Source organism: Artibeus jamaicensis, unplaced genomic scaffold (assembly GCF_021234435.1).
Source record: "Artibeus jamaicensis isolate MK-2021 breed Jamaican fruit bat unplaced genomic scaffold, CSHL_Jam_final contig_477, whole genome shotgun sequence".
In the NCBI taxonomy this organism is placed as follows: Eukaryota; Metazoa; Chordata; class Mammalia; order Chiroptera; family Phyllostomidae; genus Artibeus; species Artibeus jamaicensis.
In genome coordinates this window covers 7,097,557-7,115,910 of record NW_026521854.1, presented here as the reverse complement: position 1 = coordinate 7,115,910, position 18,354 = coordinate 7,097,557, and the positions used below count along the sequence as shown (strand labels likewise).

General features: G+C 57.7%; 2 protein-coding genes across 2 annotated transcripts; both read left to right on the top strand.

Annotated features, from left to right (window-relative positions):
• The first annotated feature begins 659 nt into the window (after positions 1-659).
• Positions 660-12,486, top strand: PIK3R2 (phosphoinositide-3-kinase regulatory subunit 2). The gene is made up of 16 exons (XM_037142025.2): positions 660-849; positions 2,482-3,227; positions 5,962-6,054; positions 6,393-6,443; positions 6,524-6,655; positions 6,738-6,951; positions 7,324-7,409; positions 7,555-7,666; positions 7,755-7,853; positions 7,975-8,155; positions 8,255-8,380; positions 9,392-9,534; positions 9,761-9,937; positions 10,696-10,767; positions 10,939-11,109; positions 11,371-12,486. The coding sequence occupies exons 2-16, from the start codon at positions 2,906-2,908 to the stop codon at positions 11,576-11,578; spliced, it is 2,187 nt and encodes a 728-aa protein (XP_036997920.2). The 5' UTR covers positions 660-849; positions 2,482-2,905; the 3' UTR covers positions 11,579-12,486.
• Positions 12,487-14,881: 2,395 nt separating this feature from the next.
• IFI30 (IFI30 lysosomal thiol reductase) lies at positions 14,882-18,275 on the top strand. Its single transcript, XM_037142026.2, has 7 exons — positions 14,882-15,077; positions 15,979-16,161; positions 16,250-16,324; positions 16,565-16,657; positions 17,416-17,568; positions 17,749-17,802; positions 17,887-18,275. The coding sequence occupies exons 1-7, from the start codon at positions 14,961-14,963 to the stop codon at positions 17,947-17,949; spliced, it is 738 nt and encodes a 245-aa protein (XP_036997921.2). The 5' UTR covers positions 14,882-14,960; the 3' UTR covers positions 17,950-18,275.
• Positions 18,276-18,354: the final 79 nt, after the last annotated feature.

The following is an 18,354-nucleotide window of genomic DNA, read 5'->3' as shown; positions in this document are numbered from 1 at the left end:
AGCTTGCTCTCTTTTTCTAGTTCATTTGTATTTACACTTATTTATGCATTCGCTGATTGATTCTTGTATGTGTCCTGACCACGGATCGAACCCCCAACCTTGGAGATCAGGAACAGCCTCTAACCAACTAAACTACTGGTTGGTGTCCACAGCTTTCTCTGGTAACCTCTAACCCGCTCCATGGCCTCCTATTTCCTGAGCTCTGGGTCGCATCACCCGCCCTCGGCAGCCGTCCATTCTTTAGCAATTTCCGGAAGCTGATGGCCTGTCTCTCCTAGGGCCTCATTTGGCATGGAGCAAGCTACGTTCTTTCCAGAAATTCCACAGTCTAGGGACTCAGCTTGTATTCCCAGTCCTGGAGGAGCATGCTCGGCCATTTCCGGAATCGTTTGGGCGTCGCTAAACTCAACCGAGCCCACCCGAGCCCAGCCTCAGAATCGCTCATCAGGTCCGATTGCGCTGGGCTATTCCAGACTCGCTGGGTCCTATCTCAATTTAGCCGAGTCCGAGGCTAACTTCGGGATCAGTAATCTAACCCGATTGTGTTCGGCTGTTTCCGGAAATGATTGGCTATCACCCGGACACTCTACTTGCCAGTCCCGCGCGAGTATATTCGGCTCTTTCCGGAAGCACTCGGCTCTCCCCTAGCTCTATCTTGTCCTTCTTTCGCCCGCCCGACCCGAATGTGCTCGGCTATTTCCGCTGAGGGTGGGCCGGGCCGTTCGGAACCTCGGCAGCAGGGGAGGCGGGGATCCCGTGGTGTCGCTGACTGCGGCCCTGGTGGAGCCACTGGTCGGGCTCCGCTCTGCGTTACGGCTGCCGTGGCGTCGACATTAGTGGCCACGACCAGTAAGTCCGGGCCGGCTGGCGTGGCAAGCGGGGCTGGGGGTGCGTGCAAATGCGGGGCTCCTAGGCAGAATGTGGGGCTGGGGGCTGGGGGAGGCAGAGAAAGCTGGAGGCCTCGGGCTCCACCTGGCAGCCGTGCAGCCACCGTGCAAAGTGGGGGCGGACCAGGGTGGAGGGTGCTCCAGGCAAAGATAAGGGGCTGGGTCTAGAGTCCGGAATGGAGGGAAGCATTGCTGGCAGTGGAGCGTCGAGGGAAAATGAGGGGCTCCAGGCATTGTGGGCATAGTAGGGTATGGGGGTCCAGGGTCGGCTCCACTTCCGGTCCCTGGGGTGGGCTGAGGGGTCCACGAAAGTCTGCGTGCGCGTCTGAACACGCATGAACACGCAGGCCCTGCTTCCAGCCGCGGAGTCCCCGCCAGGCCTGGCTCTGCCACCCTGCCTATTAGATTTGGGAAGCACTGGGTCCTGGAGCACACACCGGGCGTGTACAAACGAGTGCAGGCAAGCGGATCCAGGCAGTTTCTTGGACCTCTCCTCTCTGGACCTCAGTTTCACCACCTGTAGAATGGGGGTACAGGGGTCACAGAGCAGATAAGTTGGAGCATCTCGGAATGTGGATCCTCTGCTCCCCCTTGGACATCTCCTGGGACTCTTTGTGGTGGTGGTAGTGGGGTTGGGGGGAAGCTCCAACCTCCCTGGCAGAGGCCCTGCGTGGTTGGTGGCTTTCCTGAAGCCACCCTGAACTACTGGCAAGCAACTTGCATCTCAAGCCTTTGCATGTGGCCAGTGCCCCTTCCTGTCTTTAGTGAGGGCTCGCCTTCTAGAAAATCGCTCCCATGCCAACTTCTCAGAAGCACTGAACTTGCAAAGCTGACACTGGGAATGTGTATGTGAGCTCTGTCTCCCTGAGACTGGTGGCTCCTGGGGGGTGGTCATCACCCTGCAAATGAAAGCCTCCCCCTTGGCAGGTGCGATGCCCTCTTGCCATCCACCCATCACCCTGGGGCTAAAGTCCCCGCAGCCTCCCACTGACCCCTTCATGTTCTGAGCAGCTACTGTGGTCCCAGCGCTGAGTCAGTCAGGATGCCTCTTCACCCCTCCGTTGCAGAGATCAGGGGTCCCCTTGCCAACGTGTGGGGGGTACTCTGCTGGGACATCCTTTCCTACCCCTGTGTGCCCTGGCTGCCTCCTGTGCTCATCTGACCCAACCCCTTCTGAGGGCTCCCACGGCACCCTTGGTGTCTCCAGTTGCCCCACCTGCTCTGAGTCAGTGTGGCCATGCGGATGCTACCTCCTATCATCCATCCCGGGCCTTCAAGTGAGGCAGATCTGGGGTTTTGAGTGGTGGCTTCCTGGCCAAAGACCTCCCTGCCCTGAGCCTCAGTTTCCTCATCTCTAACAGAGCTTGTTTACCCAGCATGCAGTATGCCTGAGACAGGTACCCCAAGGAAGGATAATTATTGTACCCATTTGACATTAGGGAAACTGAGACCCAGAGAGGGACAGGAAATAGCCCAAGGCGGCCCAGTGAGTGGGGGATTTCAACCTGGGATTTAGGCCTATCTCTGAGTTGGGAATGGGAGGAGTTCGACCTGGCTTATGCTGCCTTGCCCTGCCTTGCCTGTCTCCCCCTAGGTCAGCATCCCCTGCCGAGCATGGTGACAGCCTGTGCCCTTGGCTCCCTCACCTGGCACAGCCCGGAGAGCTACCAGCTTCGGGCACCAATGGCCCCCCACATGTGGGAGTGAGTGGCCTGGCCCGGCCCAGCCCTTTGGATTGAGGGGGGTTAAAGCAACTGAGTGACCGGAGACCACACTGCCAACCTCCTCCCACTAGCTGACAAATGACGGACAGAGCAACAAGTGACCCTCGTAAGGGTTGTGGAGTGATGACAGGAAGCGAGGCATGAGCATCCTCTTTGTCACCTGTACCTGCTTGGTGGAAATAGAGGTCTGAGCACCTCAAGCTGACCCAGGGGACCCTCCTGGCCCCCACCCGACTGATGGGGTCACTGGGGTCCCTAGCAGCCACCTGACCATACAGACCTCCTCTCCCCACCATGGCTGGTGCTGATGGCTTCCAATACAGGGCACTGTACCCGTTCCGCCGGGAGCGGCCAGAGGACTTGGAGCTGCTGCCGGGCGATGTGCTGGTGGTGAGCCGGGCAGCCCTGCAGGTACTGGGTGTAGCTGAGGGCAGCGAGCGCTGCCCGCAGAACGTGGGTTGGATGCCTGGCCTCAATGAGCGCACTCGGCAGCGAGGTGACTTCCCTGGTACCTACGTGGAGTTCCTGGGGCCTGTGACCCTGGCCCGGCCAGGCCCTCGGCCCCGCGGCCCTCGCCCACTGCCCGCCAGGCCCCGAGAGGGGCCCCCAGAGCCAGGTGAGCTGCAGGTAGGGGCTCTGTCAGGGTTGCGTGGGGTGTTCCCTCAGACCCTCACTGGTGTCAGTGAGGCAGTGGCACCTCTTCCAGGGGAGGGGGAATAAGGACATTGAGTCAGTTGACAAGTGTTGGCTGCTCTGCTCTCAGGGGCTGGGCATAGTTCACAGTATTGGGGACACAGGGGTGGACACAGGCCTGGCCCTGCCCTCATGGGCCTGGTTCAAGAAGTGACAAGAATGTGATTAGCTGACGATAAAGACTGTGATAAAGGAGCTGGGGCTGGCGGGCTGCAGGCAGTGGACCTAGCAGGGCAGAGGCCATGGGTGGGAATGTGATGGGTTCAGGGAAAAGCCAGCAGGGCCGGATGGAATGAGGAAGGGGAGGGCAACAGGGGCCGCCCTTCGGGAACATCATGGGATTAATTTTGAAGACAGTGGAGAGACAGTAGAATTCAGAGGCTCAATTTAGCTTCATTCTGTGGTTTGCAGCCAGAGTCCTTCAAGGCACCTCCTTTATTTCCCTGATTTTAACCAGTTTCCAAAATGAAGGGATCCATGAAGCCCAGAAAGGATGGGACAATCGAGGCCATGCAGCATGGAGTGCCACCCACCCCCCTTCCAAGGGGTATGCTGGGAGTAGCGACCCAGGGACACTGAGCACACACTGAAATCGCTGCCTGCTGGGCGGGGGTGGGTTCTAGCAGGGAAATCAAGGCTCAGGTTGTGGGGAAGAGGCTGATAAGTGCTGAGTGCCTGGCATGGTCTGCTCTGACCTCACAGCTGCCCAGTAAGGCCCATGTACAGATGGGGGGACCGAGGTTCAAGTGGGTGAGACTACTCTCTCAGGACCCCCAGTGAAGGCGAAGGTCCTGGGCGTCACCATGGCCCCACCAAAGACCTGTCTGGTTTTGTTCCAGAGGAGAACACTGATGGCCACAGAGTCCCATGCCATGGGGTGGAGTGGGGCGCCAAGATGGTATGGTACTAGTTTGGGATTTGCAGCATCTGGCGTCTCCGGGGCCTGGGCCTGCATCCTGCCTCGGTCTGGAGGAGCAGGAGGCGGCCCCATCCGGGCTCCCAGCCAGAATCTGCCTCTCCCCCTGGTAACAGCCGCCTCCCTCCTCTGCCTGGCCCAGGTCCAGCCTCCACACACACATCCCCACTCAGGGCAGCAGTCCCGCCCTCCAAATCTTCCAGGGCTGGGTGACATCGGGGGTGGGGAGGAAGGCCTCTCCAGAACTCAGTTTCCTCATCTAGAAACAGGGAGGATTGGTTACTGCCTTTGGGCCCTGCCCCTCCAGGGTCCTGGGACCAACAGGGGTACGCTGGGGAGCATGCTGTGGCTGCTTGTGTTTCCTCCATTCCACCCCATGCACGGTACTGAGTGCAGCACCCCAATGTCACCTAGGCTGTGCACCCACAGTGAGGTTGTTCCCTCTCTGAGCCTCAGGTCCTCGTCCATAAAATGGGGTGACGCCTGTCCTGATGGAACCTCCCTCCCTATTTCACAAACTGATCACAGACAAGTTTCAGAGTCAAGTTTCAGAACCGTGGCAGCCCCACCAGCTGGGGCTTTACCCACCTCCTCTCCTCTTGTTCTCTCCCTTTTTTTTTCTTGGCGTTTTCGACGTAGCTGGGCCTTTCTCCAGCTTGAGGCGCCACCTGGCCCATCACTCAGGGAGGCCCCGCAGGCCCCGGCTTGCCCCTGTTGTGTGCCAGGGCGTCCCGCCGAGGGCCAGGACTGCATCGAATGGTGTCAGTGCCTGCAGAGCTGCTGAACACAAAGGGCCCCCTGGGAAACTCAGAGCCTGAAGGGGCTGGGCCAGGGCGGCCCCTGGCACCCTCTGGGAGTGGTGTCAGCATTTTAAAAAGAGGGAGATACATTTTTCAAGGCAAAAGGACTGAGAAAGTAGAGGAATGTCTTTGAAGTCAGGTATTCAGACCGAGACAGGGACATTTTCTTTTTATTCGTTCTCAACTGCCGTGTTATTCCCACTAAGAAGGAAGAGATGACGCCAGTTCCTCAGTTGAGGAAACTGAGGCACAAAGAAGGCAGGCCCTGTGCCCAAGGCCACACAGTGAGCAGTGGCCCGAAACCTGCCGTGTGAGTTTCCTGGGGCTGCTGTAACAAACTCCCACAAACCCGGTGGCTTCAAACCACAGGAGTGTATTTTCTCACGGTTTGGAGGCCAGAAGTCCAAGATCAAGTGTCAGCAGGGCTGCGCTCCCTCCACAGGGTCTAGGGGAGGATCTTTTCTACCTGTCCCAGCCTCGGGTGGCTCCAAGCATCCTTGCCTTGTGGCTGCACCACCCCAGTCTCTGCCTTTGTTGTCACATGGCCTCTTAGAGACACCAGTCATTGTGTTTAGGGCCCTAAACCCAAGATGATCTCATCTCAAAATCTGCAAAAACCCTGTTTCCAAACAAGGTCACAGTCACAGGTACCAGGGATTAGGATGTGTACACATCATTTGGGGAGGATACTAATCATCCCACTACACATGTTCTCTGAGGTTGCATTACTGATATCTTGACCCAGAAAATTGTTTCCCCCTAACTTGGCTCTGCCACCCCCCAGCCACAGGTGTCTGCCTTCCCCAGGGTGGTGGTCCAGCTGCCAGGCTCTTGCCTGAGCTGGGCCCTGCCTGGAGCTGCCCTAGCTGAGAAACAGCAAGCCAAGAAGGGGCCTAGGGTCCTTCCAGGGACCCCACCAATACGCTGTCCCTTTCTGCCAGGCCTCACACTCCCTGACCTGCCTGAGCAGTTCTCCCCACCTGATGTGGCTCCCCCACTCCTGGTGAAGCTTGTGGAGGCCATTGAGCAGACAGGTGAGCGTCAGTCTGGCCGCAACCCCCAGATTCTCCTTGCTTACCTCTGGTGATGGGCTATTCATCCCTTAACAGGGCTACTGGGCTTACTCTGCCTGGGACAAGGCTGAGCCCAAATGCCCTGAGCCTCCGTGTTGAACTGGGCAAGGACTGATTCCCAGGGGCAAATGGGACTGTGGACACCGGACCTGATATTGAATGTGCTGCGTCCTCTGCCACTTCCTTCCCTCTGCTTTTATCTCTGGGAGGTTGAGTAGCCACCCCAGCCCCCATATGGGGTCTGGGTAGCATTTGACAGCTGTTGAGCCCCTCCCTCCTCCTTCTCTTCCCCACCTCAGGACTAGACAGTGAATCCCTCTACAAGCCTGAGCTGCCTGCGCCCTGCACAGGTGAGGGGGAGTTTCAAAGGGGACAGGGGCAGGGAGTTGACCCCAACAGCCCCACCAACACGGCACCCCTGCACCCACAGACTGGTCCCTGAGCGACATAGAGCAGTGGGACTCAGCAGCCCTGGCTGATGGCATCAAGGGTTTCCTGCTGGCGCTGCCTGCACCTCTTGTGACTCTGGAGGCCGCTGCCGAGGCCTGCCGTACCCTGAGGGGTAAGCCTTGGTGGATAACCCTGGGCTGGGAGGAGCTGGGGCAGATGAACCCGGCTCACCCCGCTCGGTGATCTGTCTGCAGAGGCCGCGGGGCCCATAGGGCCAGTGCTGGAGCCCCCGACGCTACCACTACACCGCGCGCTCACGCTCCGCTTCCTGCTCCAGCACCTGGGCCGGGTGGCCCGGCGCGCCCCGGCCCCAGGTCCCGCTGTGCGAGCCCTGGGCGTTGCGTTTGGGCCTCTGCTGCTCGGTGCGCCGCCTCCCCCACTGCCTCCGCCAGGGGTCGCACCCGTTGGGTGAGCAGCGGGAAGGTGGGGACCTGTGACGCGTAAATGGGGGCGTGGTTGCAGGCCATATATGCTGAGATGGGGGTGGTAGGGAGCTGAATCCGAGCTTCAGGGACAGCCCGCCCCAGAGGACTTGGGACCTAGACCAGAGGAGAGGCACGTGTGTGGTGCCTGTACCTTCACTTCTGCTCCCCCCTCCACCCCAAGTGCTGAACCCTGTATTGAGTACTTACATACGTAAATAGCAGCTGGTTTCCCACACCTGCCTGCATCATTTGCCCTGCTTCCCAGCTCTCATGTGAGCCCCCAAGGAGTGCAAGCACGTTCAGGACCACGTGCAGATACCACCGTTCAGCGCTCACTGCACTCCCCCTCCCCCAGGACTGAGCCCAATCCCGACTTCCCAGCACTGCTGGTGGAGAAGTTGCTTCAGGAGCACCTGGAAGAACAGGAGGTCGAACCCCCAGGTGACCCCTTTTGCATCCTTATCCTCTCATTGTGGGAGGGCCATGAGTGCTGACTCCAGGCCCTGCCCATACCAGCAGGCTGGGTTGCAGTGCGACTGACCACAGTGTAGAGTTGGTGCTCACTGTTTGTTTTTCTGTCCCCCAGCTTTGCCACCTAAACCACCTAAGGTAAAGCCAGCCCCTGCAGGGCTGGCCAATGGGGGGACCCCGCTGCCCTCCCTGCAGGATGCTGAGTGGTACTGGGGTGACATCTCCAGGTAGGGTCATGGGGTAGTGCCATGTGGTGGGAAGGGCCCGAAGGACAGGGTCTGTGGTGGGCCACCCCAATCCTGGGTATCCCCACAGGGAGGAGGTGAACGAGAAACTCCGGGACACACCTGATGGCACCTTCCTGGTCCGAGATGCCTCCAGCAAGATTCAGGGAGAGTACACGCTGACCCTCAGGTGGGGACCTGTGTCTTTGGGATGACTGGGGTGAGAGGTGAAAGGAGAACATGTGTGGTGTCAGGGTCAGGAAACCTGGGGGTCCCAGTGGACAGTGACACCCCCTCTTATCCACTCCTAGGAAAGGCGGGAACAACAAGCTAATTAAGGTCTTCCACCGTGATGGGCACTACGGCTTCTCAGAGCCACTTACCTTCTGCTCCGTTGTGGACCTCATCACCCACTACCGCCATGAGTCACTGGCCCAGTACAATGCCAAACTAGACACGCGGCTTCTGTACCCTGTGTCCAAGTACCAGCAGGTCTGAGACCCGGGTGGGAACTGGAGAGGGTAGCCCTGGGCCTCAGTTTGCCAATTAACCTCACCCAGTGTCAGCTGACCTGACACTGGGTATCCTCAGGACCAGATCGTCAAAGAAGACAGCGTAGAGGCCGTGGGTGCCCAGCTCAAAGTGTACCACCAGCAGTACCAGGACAAGAGCCGAGAGTACGACCAGCTCTACGAGGAGTACACGCGCACCTCCCAGGTACCACGGGCCGGTGCACATGAGGAGACTGAGGCGTGGGGGCCAGTGGCGAGGCCATGTGAACAGACAACTTCCTGCAGGTCACAGAGCAGTCGCTTAGCATTGGAGACTGCCCTGAAAGCATAGAAGTAAATGCACGTGGTTAAAAAAAGAGAAGAAAAGAACAAATGAGACAATACCAGCCAGCCCCTCAGGAGAACCTGGGAGGTTCTCAGTTAAGCCTGTGCATCTCTCAGGACCTCAGTTTCCCCATCTGTAAACTGGAACTGTCTCTTAATTCTTTCTTGGGCCCCTGCAACCTAGAGGTGATTCACAGTGGGGACGATAATCTGATGTGGGGCAAGATAGACGGTTAGGAGGTCTCACATTAAAGAAAGTATTTTCTAAAAGGGGAAGGGGTGGTTTCTTCACTCTGGCACTGTGTTGATAACGTCCTTTGGCAAGCCAAGATGTAGCTTACTCCGATCAACTGTCTGTCTCTCTCGTGGCTCCTGAAGGGTTTCTTCCTTCTTCTCTTTTTACCGGTGGGTCTTATGAGGCTCTGGATGGACAAGATGCCTGCATGAAATCTATTAGGAATATCATAACCTTGGACATGACTTAGGCTCTCTGAGCCTTAATTTTCCCATTAATAGTTCAGACTTTATAGGGGCTGTTGGCAGGTTCTGTGAGGTGGTGCGCAGGAAACGCTTGGTGCAGCACCTACTCTGAAAAGGAGCCCCATGAACTGTAGCAACTAGATTTATGATGAATTCTCAGCAATGCTAACAAGTCCAGGTGTTGGTAAGGCACCCAAAGGAGTTTATGAAGGAGAATCAGGTTTGGGGAATGGGGGGGGGGTTGAAGGTTGAATGGGAGTTGGTTTGGTTTAGTAGGAGCCAGAGGGATGACATGCCTGGCAGATGGAACAGGTTGGGCAAAATCTCCGTATCACAGCTGGGATCTGCCATTGCCCTCATGATGAGCTTGGGGGGGGTCCCAGGAGATGCTAAGATTCACCCTCTCCTCCAGGAGCTGCAAATGAAGCGCACTGCAATCGAGGCCTTCAATGAAACCATCAAGATCTTCGAAGAGCAGGGCCAGACTCAAGAGAAGTGCAGCAAGGAGTATCTGGAGCGCTTCCGGCGTGAGGGCAATGAGAAGGAAATGCAGAGGTGAGTCCAGCTCCCTTGCCCTGCTCTGCCCCATTCAGTCCAGTGCAGTGCAAATGGGGAGAAAAAGGAAAAAAGGGGTAGCTGGGGTTTGGGGGGAAGGGAGGGTCCATTGAAATGGTCTTTGAAGGCTGAATAGGAGTTCACCAGAGGAGAAATCAGAAAGAGCATAAGCAAAGGCTTGAGGCTGGAAGCCATCCAAGGCCTCCGAGACACACTCCTCCCCCAGGATCCTGCTGAACTCAGAGCGGCTGAAGTCTCGCATCGCCGAGATCCATGAGAGCCGCACCAAGCTGGAACAGGAGCTGAGGACACAGGCCTTGGACAACCGGGAGATCGATAAGCGCATGAACAGCCTGAAGCCGGACCTCATGCAGCTGCGCAAGATCCGAGACCAGTACCTGGTGTGAGTGTGCTGCACTTGCCTGTGGCCCTATTGTGAGAATCTTGGCAAGGGCTCTTTTCCCACCTGGGAAGAGATGCTTCTGTGCACCTGCTGGGCTCTTGTGCTGGGCTCTGTGCTGAGCAACCATGCACATATTTTGTCCTCTCCAAGTCCTTCGTAGTTTTCCCTTTCCAGCCCTGGCCGGGTAGCTCAGCTGGTTAGAGCATCATCCCAATATGCCGTGGTTGCATGTCCGATCCCCAGTCAGGGCATATACAAGAATCAACCAATGAATGCATAAATCAGTGGGACCACAAATTGATGTCTCTCTCTGTTTCTCTGTCTCTCGCTAATCCCCTCTCTCCCTCCCTCTCTCCCCCTTCCTCTCTAGAATCAATAAATGTTTAAAATTTTTCCCCCTTTCCAGCTAGGGAAAGTAAAATACACAGATAACTGCCTCATGCAAAGGCCTACAGCACTGTGTGCAGCCCCTGAGACTAAGCCTCTGGTGGTGATAAAACCCTGTGGGATGGTGCATTCTGGAGGCTCCGTATGTGTTAACAGAAACAATAAACAGGGGGTTTCCTGGCAGAGCCAGCCAGTCTCTCCCACCTTCGAGCTGTGCTTGGCCAAGCCAAGGCTGGCCCCGTGTGGCAACTGGCGCTATCATACCCAAACCCACCCTTGCTGGACAACCCTCACCTCTAGCCAGGCTGGACTGCACCCCTGTGGGCTGGCCCTGCCTCTGCTGCGTGAACCACCTTTTCTCTTCCTCCCAGGTGGCTCACCCAGAAAGGTGCCCGACAGAAGAAAATCAACGAGTGGTTGGGAATCAAAAACGAGACTGAGGAGTGAGTGACCATGTGAAGGGGGGAGGGAGGACTTCCCAGAAGCTGGGCCATTTTTGGTGGGTTTTGCAGAACGAGTAGGAGTTCACCAGGAAGGGAGCATTGTCCAGGCAGCAGGGATGCCTCAGAGGCTGGTGGGTAAGTGACCAGGGTCCCTCCCTGCCCCCTCCACAGCCAGTATTCCCTGATGGAGGATGAGGATGACCTCCCCCACCACGAGGAACGCACGTGGTATGTGGGCAAGATCAACCGCACGCAGGCTGAGGAAATGCTGAGCGGCAAGCGGGATGGAACCTTCCTCATCCGTGAGAGCAGCCAGCGGGGCTGCTATGCGTGCTCTGTGGTGTGAGTGCCTGGGGGGGTAGAGGAGCCCCATGTTCCTTTCAAGAGCTCTTACTAAGCATCTACTGTGTGCTAGAACTTAGGAAGAAGACCCCTGTGGCTGTCACAGGAAGAAGGGGTTATTGGGGACAGGGGAGGAAGCTGGGACGGCATCCAGGCCAGAAGCAGTGGGGTCTGGACCATGTCAGGGTCCGGGATTGGGGAAGTGGCTGGACGGGCCCGTAGGGTGCCACCCATTTGACCACCCATTTGCCCACACCACAGGGTGGACGGCGACACCAAGCACTGTGTCATCTACCGCACGGCCACTGGCTTGGGCTTTGCAGAGCCCTACAACCTGTATGGATCGCTGAAGGAGCTGGTGCTGCATTACCAGCACACCTCCCTAGTGCAGCACAACGATGCGCTCACTGTCACGCTGGCCCACCCTGTGCGGGCGCCCGGCCCTGGGCCCCCACCCACAGCCCGCTGACCCGGAGCAGAGCTGAGCTGCCTGGCCCAGGCAGCTGCGGCCCTGGGCTCCGTCTCTGTTCTGTCTATCTCTCTTCTTTGTGAATCTTTCCCTGTCTCAATCTCTTTTCCTCTCCATCTCCTATGACTCCGTCTCTCTCCGTCATCTCTCCTCTCTGTTTGCCCGTCTCTGACTCTCCCTGTCACTTTGTCTCTTTCTATCCCCGTCTCTCTGTCTCTCTCAGCCTCAGTATCTCTGAGTCTCTGTGTTAGGGGAATTCACCTCCTCCACTCCATGCCCCCTGTCCCCATGGGCACTGCCCTCCCTACGGCTCTGGCTGCCCCTGCAGGTCCCTGGGGTCCCCCAAACCCCACCTACCTGTACCTGCCATGTTTACAAAGGCCCCTGGGGTGCTCAGCCCCAGCCTGGGTTCCCTGACTTTTAAGCCATAGATCTGGGGTCAGGGCAGGAAGGAACTTCGCTGGGCCACTTCCAAGAACCTCGGCTGTGACATTTGGGGCCGGGCAGGTCCCGCCCCACAGACCCAACTTCCCCTCCAAACCCTGAAGTGAAACCTGCCACCGGTTATCCCCACAAAGCAAAATTATTAAAAATAACCTCGTGAGCTGGCCCTCCCCGACCCCAGGCCTCACAGGAACTGACGCTGCTGGAGGTACTGCGGGGGGCAGGGGTCCGAGACCCAACGCCGCCCCAGCAGCCCCACTCAGTGCTGTCTCCAGACTTCTGGATCATGTTGGGTTCTGATTTTATGTTCCTTGACTGTAAAGCCCATTTTTCTCTCCTGTTTTGGACGAGAGCCCCGGTTTTCTATGCTGCCGTGGACCCCCCTCCTGCCCGCCCAGCCAGGTTGGCAGGCAGGTTTTGTATGGTACGCTGATACGGATGTGGATATAAAACCGTGAACTCGGTGGATGCCTCTGTTGTCAGTGCGGCTTCTCCGTGGCCATTGTGTACTGGGGCCCTGAGCTTCACAGGGTCACACAGAGATGAGCTCGAATTTAACTCAGGCTGCCAGTGAGGACTGACCACGTCTGCCCCCAGTTTAGCCTCTTATGTACAGAGAAGTTGAGAGGCCTGACCAATATCACACAGCAGAGAGGTTCAAACCCTGAGTTTTGCCCATGCGCTGGCCTGCCTAGGGGACCACAAACCCCAGCCCAGCTCCTCACTGGCCCCCTGTGCTTGACTCCTAGTCCTCAGCCACCAGCCGTGCCCTCTGACACGCACCTTCCTCATTGTCAGATGGGGTCAGTCGTCACAACCCCTACCATGCCACCCAAAGGGTTCCTCCATGTTCTTGATGCCCTCAGGACCAGTGTCCCTACTGGTGCCCTTTCACACCTGCCGTTGACATTGAGGCCCAGGGGATATTGAGCTGGGTCCTCAGTGTCTTTAACTTAGACTCCTGTTTACCACCCCCCATCCCTAAGGCCTCTGTCCCTTAGTTTGCTCCACGTCCAGGTCTGGGAGCCTTCTGCCCTCCCCTCTGCTCCCCAGACAGCACTCAGTGCACCTGAATCAGCTTAGGGCACCGAGACCTCATTTCCCACTGGGCTTCCAAGGGACAGGAAGTGCATGACCTCAGAGCCCCCAAGCCTTCCAAGGCACTGCCCCTACTCTGCCCAGTCGGGAGGCACCCACCCCATAACTGCAGCCCAGACACTGTCTCCCCTGTGGTCCTCACCCACTGCATGGGTGCTCAGAGGGTAAAAGGTCACCGTCTCGGTCCACTGACCCCAGCAGTTAAGTAAGCCTGGAGTGGGGGGTGGGGGCTGGTAACAGCCAGGGAGTCCTTTAGCCAGTGTGTGCACTCCACCACCAGCTAGGTTTCCTTGGCAAAGTTGCCTCCCCTCTCTGATCCTGTTTCCTGTTACCTAGTGGGGTTATTAGTTGTTTCCTGGCCCCCAACAGGTTATTTGTGAGGGTCCTATGGCAAAGTGGGTGGGGTTTTATGTATGAGTCCATCCAGAATTGCAGCAGTATTTATTATTATTGCTTCCATCCTGCCCAGCACAGGGAGAGCACCCAACTAGCTCCCAAAGCGGTGGTGCTTTGATTTGCAGAGGCTTCGGGAAGGAAATGGGTTTTGCTTAGGGTCCGCAGGGCTGATATGGGTGGGGTGGGAGGGGGCGGTCATCCAGCCGTGGGGGCTTCAGGGGAAGCAGAGACGTGGCTGTATTCCAGGCCAAGTGTGAGCACTTCCTCCTGTGGAATCCCGTCCTGTGTCACAACTGACACTGAGGCCCTGCAAAGTGCGACTCTCTTGGTCATTCCCCCAGTACCCCCAGCCTCCGATCTTTCATTCTGGCTACCCCGTCTGCCTGCCTGCACTGCTGTCCTCGGTCAACCCCTACCAGGGCCACAGCCCAGCTGCCTGCCTCCCAGTCTGGGCTGACTCTCCCTCTGCCTCTGAGCCCTCCATGGTGGCTTTTCCCCCCACACCTCCCTCTTCTCCATTTTATAATGGAGAAGAACTGAGGCTTCATCGCTTGAGGGGCCCAGTACAGTCCTGGGGCTAACGGGGTCTGGCTGACTCTGCTGCTTTGGGTCCTACGTGGCCACAACCCCACCTCCACGCCATGGGCATAGTTCAGGTTTCCCATAATTACTGCCCAGGCCCTGCTTGTCTCTCCCCAGGGAGCTCGAGAGGGCTGGGGTGCAAAAGGAGTGCCAGCTTTCCTCTACCTGCCCCGCGAGCCAGGGGTAAGGGGGGCCAAGAAGAGTGAGCATCCCTACTGCTCTGGCTTCTGCTTTCTCGCCCAGCTGTGGCCCAGTCTGAGTCAACTCCACGGGACTTAGCAACGGGGCTGCGGAGCCCAACGGGAAGTGGGGAGAGGGGCAGGGCCGGTTGATTGGGAGTGACCGGGGTCCTGGGCTGGGCTAAGGAAAAGGATGGCGCAGCCAGAGCTTGCCCCGCTCCGTCAGCGCACCGGGTCTCCCTGCTAGGGGCAGGTCCCGCACGGTGGTCCCACCGTGGCTGCCCCAGAAGGGTCTGTGGCGTGAGAAGCCCCTTCCATCTCCTGTGTCTCTGCCTCTCTGTCCCAGAGGCCCCGCTCCACGTCCGCCCCAGGAGCTCCAACCCCAGCTCCACTTGTCTGGTCCTGGCGTGTCGCAGGGACAGAGTGGGGATGAGGAAACAGCAGAGAGGCCGGATGACCTCGATTGCTGGCCCAGCACCTGGCAGGGGTAGGGGCGGGGGCGGGGGCGGGGTTGGAAAGGGACACCCAGAGACAGAAGTGCAGACAGCTAGCGACTCCAGGCCAGCCCCGAGAGGCGGGGGCCCCGGGAGGCGGGCCGGCTTAGGGGCAGGGCCACAGAGCAGTTAAAGGCCGTCCCTTCCGCGGGGCACTTCTCCCACCACCGGCCCTATACCCACGCTGTGATGGCCTGGTCGCTACTCCTGCCGTTCCTGCCAATGCTGCTGCTGCTGCTCCAAGTCCCCACGGCAGCGCACGCGTCCCCGCTGGGCACACTCCCCAAAGGGGCAGCCCCCTGCAAGGTAGGAACGGCAACGCTGAAGGTGGGTGGGCGGGGACCGGCGCCCAGGCCGGGCTGGCGGCAGGTTTCCTATCCCCAGACACGGCTGGGGCAGCCTGGGGTCTGGAGGGAACACGCCCCGCCAGTGCGGAAACCCCCCCTATTTACAGTAATCCCAGGCGGTGTGACCATACTCTCCGAGTCCTTTCGCTTTCCCATCTCAGGCTGAGGACGCCCCGTCCCCGCCCGCCCCGCTCGAGGACGCCTGAGCACCTGCTGTGTACATCTGGGATGGGAACAGGGGTCTTTCCTTGGAAGCCAGGAGAAGCCTGCCTATGGCACCCGCGCCCACTAGGTGCTGCCTACTGGATGCACCTCGGCCAGGGCAGAGCTCCAGTGCCTCTGGGGCTCAGCAAACATGCCCCGGAGGCTGAGCGACTTGCTCACAAACCTGGGCGTCTGCCCCCTTAGCTAGAGCAGGAAGTCGGTGCTTACTAGGTGCCACCTCCGCAGGGGACTTGGGAGGGGTTCACGTGGGCCCCTTGGGAGGAAGAGGAGTCAGAGCAGGTGTATGGCCAAGGCTCTGGGCATGAAGTGGCAACATCTGATCACCCATTAGTCTCCTGTGGTATGCACCTCCAGGAAGGCAGGACTGAGGTCAGGGATCTGAAGTGTGCTTGCTTGAGTCCTTACTGCATCCTGGGCCAGAGGTTTCACCTCACTTGGAAGAAAGTAAGAGCTATGCAAGTGCTTACTCTATGCAAGTCTGTTGTGTCCATTTTGCAGCCTAACAGATTTAGGGATTCGGTAAAGCCTTAGAGTCAGGAGTGTATTCAGGATGGGGCACTCACTGTTTGCAGCTAGCTTTCTGCAAGAGAACCAAGCAAGGCCATGCTTGCTTCACCTCTCTTCCTCCCGTACAGGCTGGTGCCCTGTGCCCACTGGTGCCCCTTGGGAAGTCTGACTCACCACGCGTCAACGTGAGCCTCTACTATGAGGCACTGTGCCCTGGCTGCCAGTACTTCCTGGTCCGAGAGCTGTTCCCAACGTGGCTGATGGTTATGGAGATCCTCAACGTCACTCTGGTGCCCTATGGAAATGCCAGGGTACGTGGGAGCTGGGGAAACTGAGGCATGTGACCAGGGTTGGGAGGCGCCTGGCCAGCCCGTCAGCATTCACCCCACTGCCTTGCAGGAGCAGAATGTCAGTGGCAAGTGGGAGTTCACGTGCCAGCATGGGGAGGAGGAGTGCAAACTCAACAAGGTGGAGGTGAGCAGTGCCCCTGAGTCCCTCATGGGGGGCACAGAAGCCCAGGAGGCTGCAGGTGGTAGCAAAGGTGAAATCCAGACTCAGAGAGGCTTGGAACCAGTTCTCTCCCTGCCTGTGTGCCTCCATTTTACCATAACTCCGTCCATTGCTTCGTTATCAGACACCCATGATTATTACCAGAGGGATCTTGGGATGCTCTGCACCCCGATCAGACTTTGCCTGCCCACTCTCCACCCCCAGGCCTGCCTGTTGGACAAGCTGGAGAGCAACGGGGCCTTCCTAACCATTGTCTGCTTAGAGATAATAAATGACATGGAGACAAATCTAAAGCCGGTGAGTAACACCCCTTATTTGGCCTATGTTGGGGGACCGTGGCCTTCCCTGCACTCAGACCCCAGTTCGAGTCCTGGCCCCAACCACTACTCTCTGTATAACCCCAGGGAAATGCTGTTCCCTCTCTAAGCCTCAATCTCTGGATCAAGGGAAGGAAGATCTTCTGGGGGTATGGGGAGATCTGAGAGTGCCTTCTCTAGGAGGAGCCCCTGAGCTGGGTTCCGACGAACAAGAATGTGCTGGGACACAGATGATGACCATCCTCTGGGGTATGGGGATGACGGGACGAGCCTGCCCACCTCCCCGAAGGATTATGAAAAAGAACTCCTAATGGAATGACTCACCTGCCCTGATCATTTATTCGCTCATTAAACATTTGGGCCATCCAGGAAGCCTCACCCTAAGACACCCCGGCCCTGCAGAACCACAGCGGGGCTGACAGAGCATAGAGCAGGAGGGACCCCTTAGGAGATGCTGAGGAAGCTGGAGGATGAGTGCTCCTGGTGGAGGGAATAGCACAGATGGAAGCTCTGAGGAAAACGTAGCAGTCAGGGGCTGCAGGTCTGGTCATAGGGGACTCGGGGGCATAGGGGCCCCCACCCAGGCATGTATGAAGCACTTGCTGTTTGCAACCATTGTTGCATTGCTGTGGACCCACTAGCCCCTGTTGCAACTCAGGAAGCAGAAACTTGATTTGGGGGCCAATGGGGAGATAACAGGGAGAGAGCTGAGGCTCACTGGCCCTCCTCTGTCCTCAGTGCCTGCAAGTGTATGCCCCAGATGTGTCCGCAGACACCATCATGGAGTGTGCAATGGGAGACCGGGGCACACAGCTCTTACACATGAATGCCCAGCTTACAGATGCTTTGGATCCGCCCCACCAGTATGTGCCTTGGGTCGTCGTCAATGGGGTAAGAAACGCTTGTAGCCCTCTGATCAGCCCCCAGGCAGGGACCAAGGTAATGGATGTGCTCACCAGTCTGGGAGGCAGGTGGCGGGGCCAGACTCAGGGCCATTTTTAGCCCCTTCTGGGTTTGGCATGGTCGGTAAGGGCAGGTGGCACTTGTGACCTCCTGTCTTGCTTTGTGCAGAAACCTTTGGGTGACAAGAGCCAGCTCCTACCCCTTGTGTGCCAGTTGTACCAGGTAAGTAACACAGGCAACAGAGGGACTCAGTGAGTAGGGCTAGGGTCTCCTTTCAGGCCCCCAACTCATGACTGCCTCCTCCAGGGTGAGAAGCCAGATGCCTGCTCACTCATGGCCAGCTCCCACAGGGACGTCTGCCTCAAGTGATGGCCATTGTCCTTGGAGGGAACTGATGGAGGAAGAATGAGCTCCCACCAGCGCCCATTTTCCTGATCCCTGACTCACCAGCTGTGACTCATGATCTAGATAACTTACACATTCCATGAAGTCCAACTCAAAATTTTGCCCCAAGATCAAGAATCTTGCCCCACCAAGAATGGTGCTACGTTGAAATGAGCTTAATAAACCTTTCCAGATGCTGTGATAATAGCCCTTCATTTCCCCCACCACCCCCACCTGTGACAACTGCTATTTTTCTGTTTGTATGAGTTACTTTTTCAGATTCCACAATAAGTAAGATCGTACAACACTCATCCTTCTCTGTCTGACTTATTTCATTAAGCATAATGTCATGTTGTCACAAATAATAGGATTCCCTTCTTTGTTTTGTTT

Excerpts from the sequence above, each read along its gene's own strand:
- PIK3R2 (XM_037142025.2), top strand. The coding sequence starts at position 2,906 with ATGGCTGGTGCTGATGGCTTCCAATACAGGGCACTGTACCCGTTCCGC. Across the intron at positions 6,952-7,323 it reads CCAGGGGTCGCACCCGTTGG|GACTGAGCCCAATCCCGACT; the intron begins GTGAGCAGCGGG and ends CCCCTCCCCCAG. Across the intron at positions 10,768-10,938 it reads ATCAAAAACGAGACTGAGGA|CCAGTATTCCCTGATGGAGG; the intron begins GTGAGTGACCAT and ends CCCCCTCCACAG.
- IFI30 (XM_037142026.2), top strand. The coding sequence starts at position 14,961 with ATGGCCTGGTCGCTACTCCTGCCGTTCCTGCCAATGCTGCTGCTGCTG. Across the intron at positions 15,078-15,978 it reads AAGGGGCAGCCCCCTGCAAG|GCTGGTGCCCTGTGCCCACT; the intron begins GTAGGAACGGCA and ends CCTCCCGTACAG. Across the intron at positions 16,658-17,415 it reads TGGAGACAAATCTAAAGCCG|TGCCTGCAAGTGTATGCCCC; the intron begins GTGAGTAACACC and ends CTCTGTCCTCAG.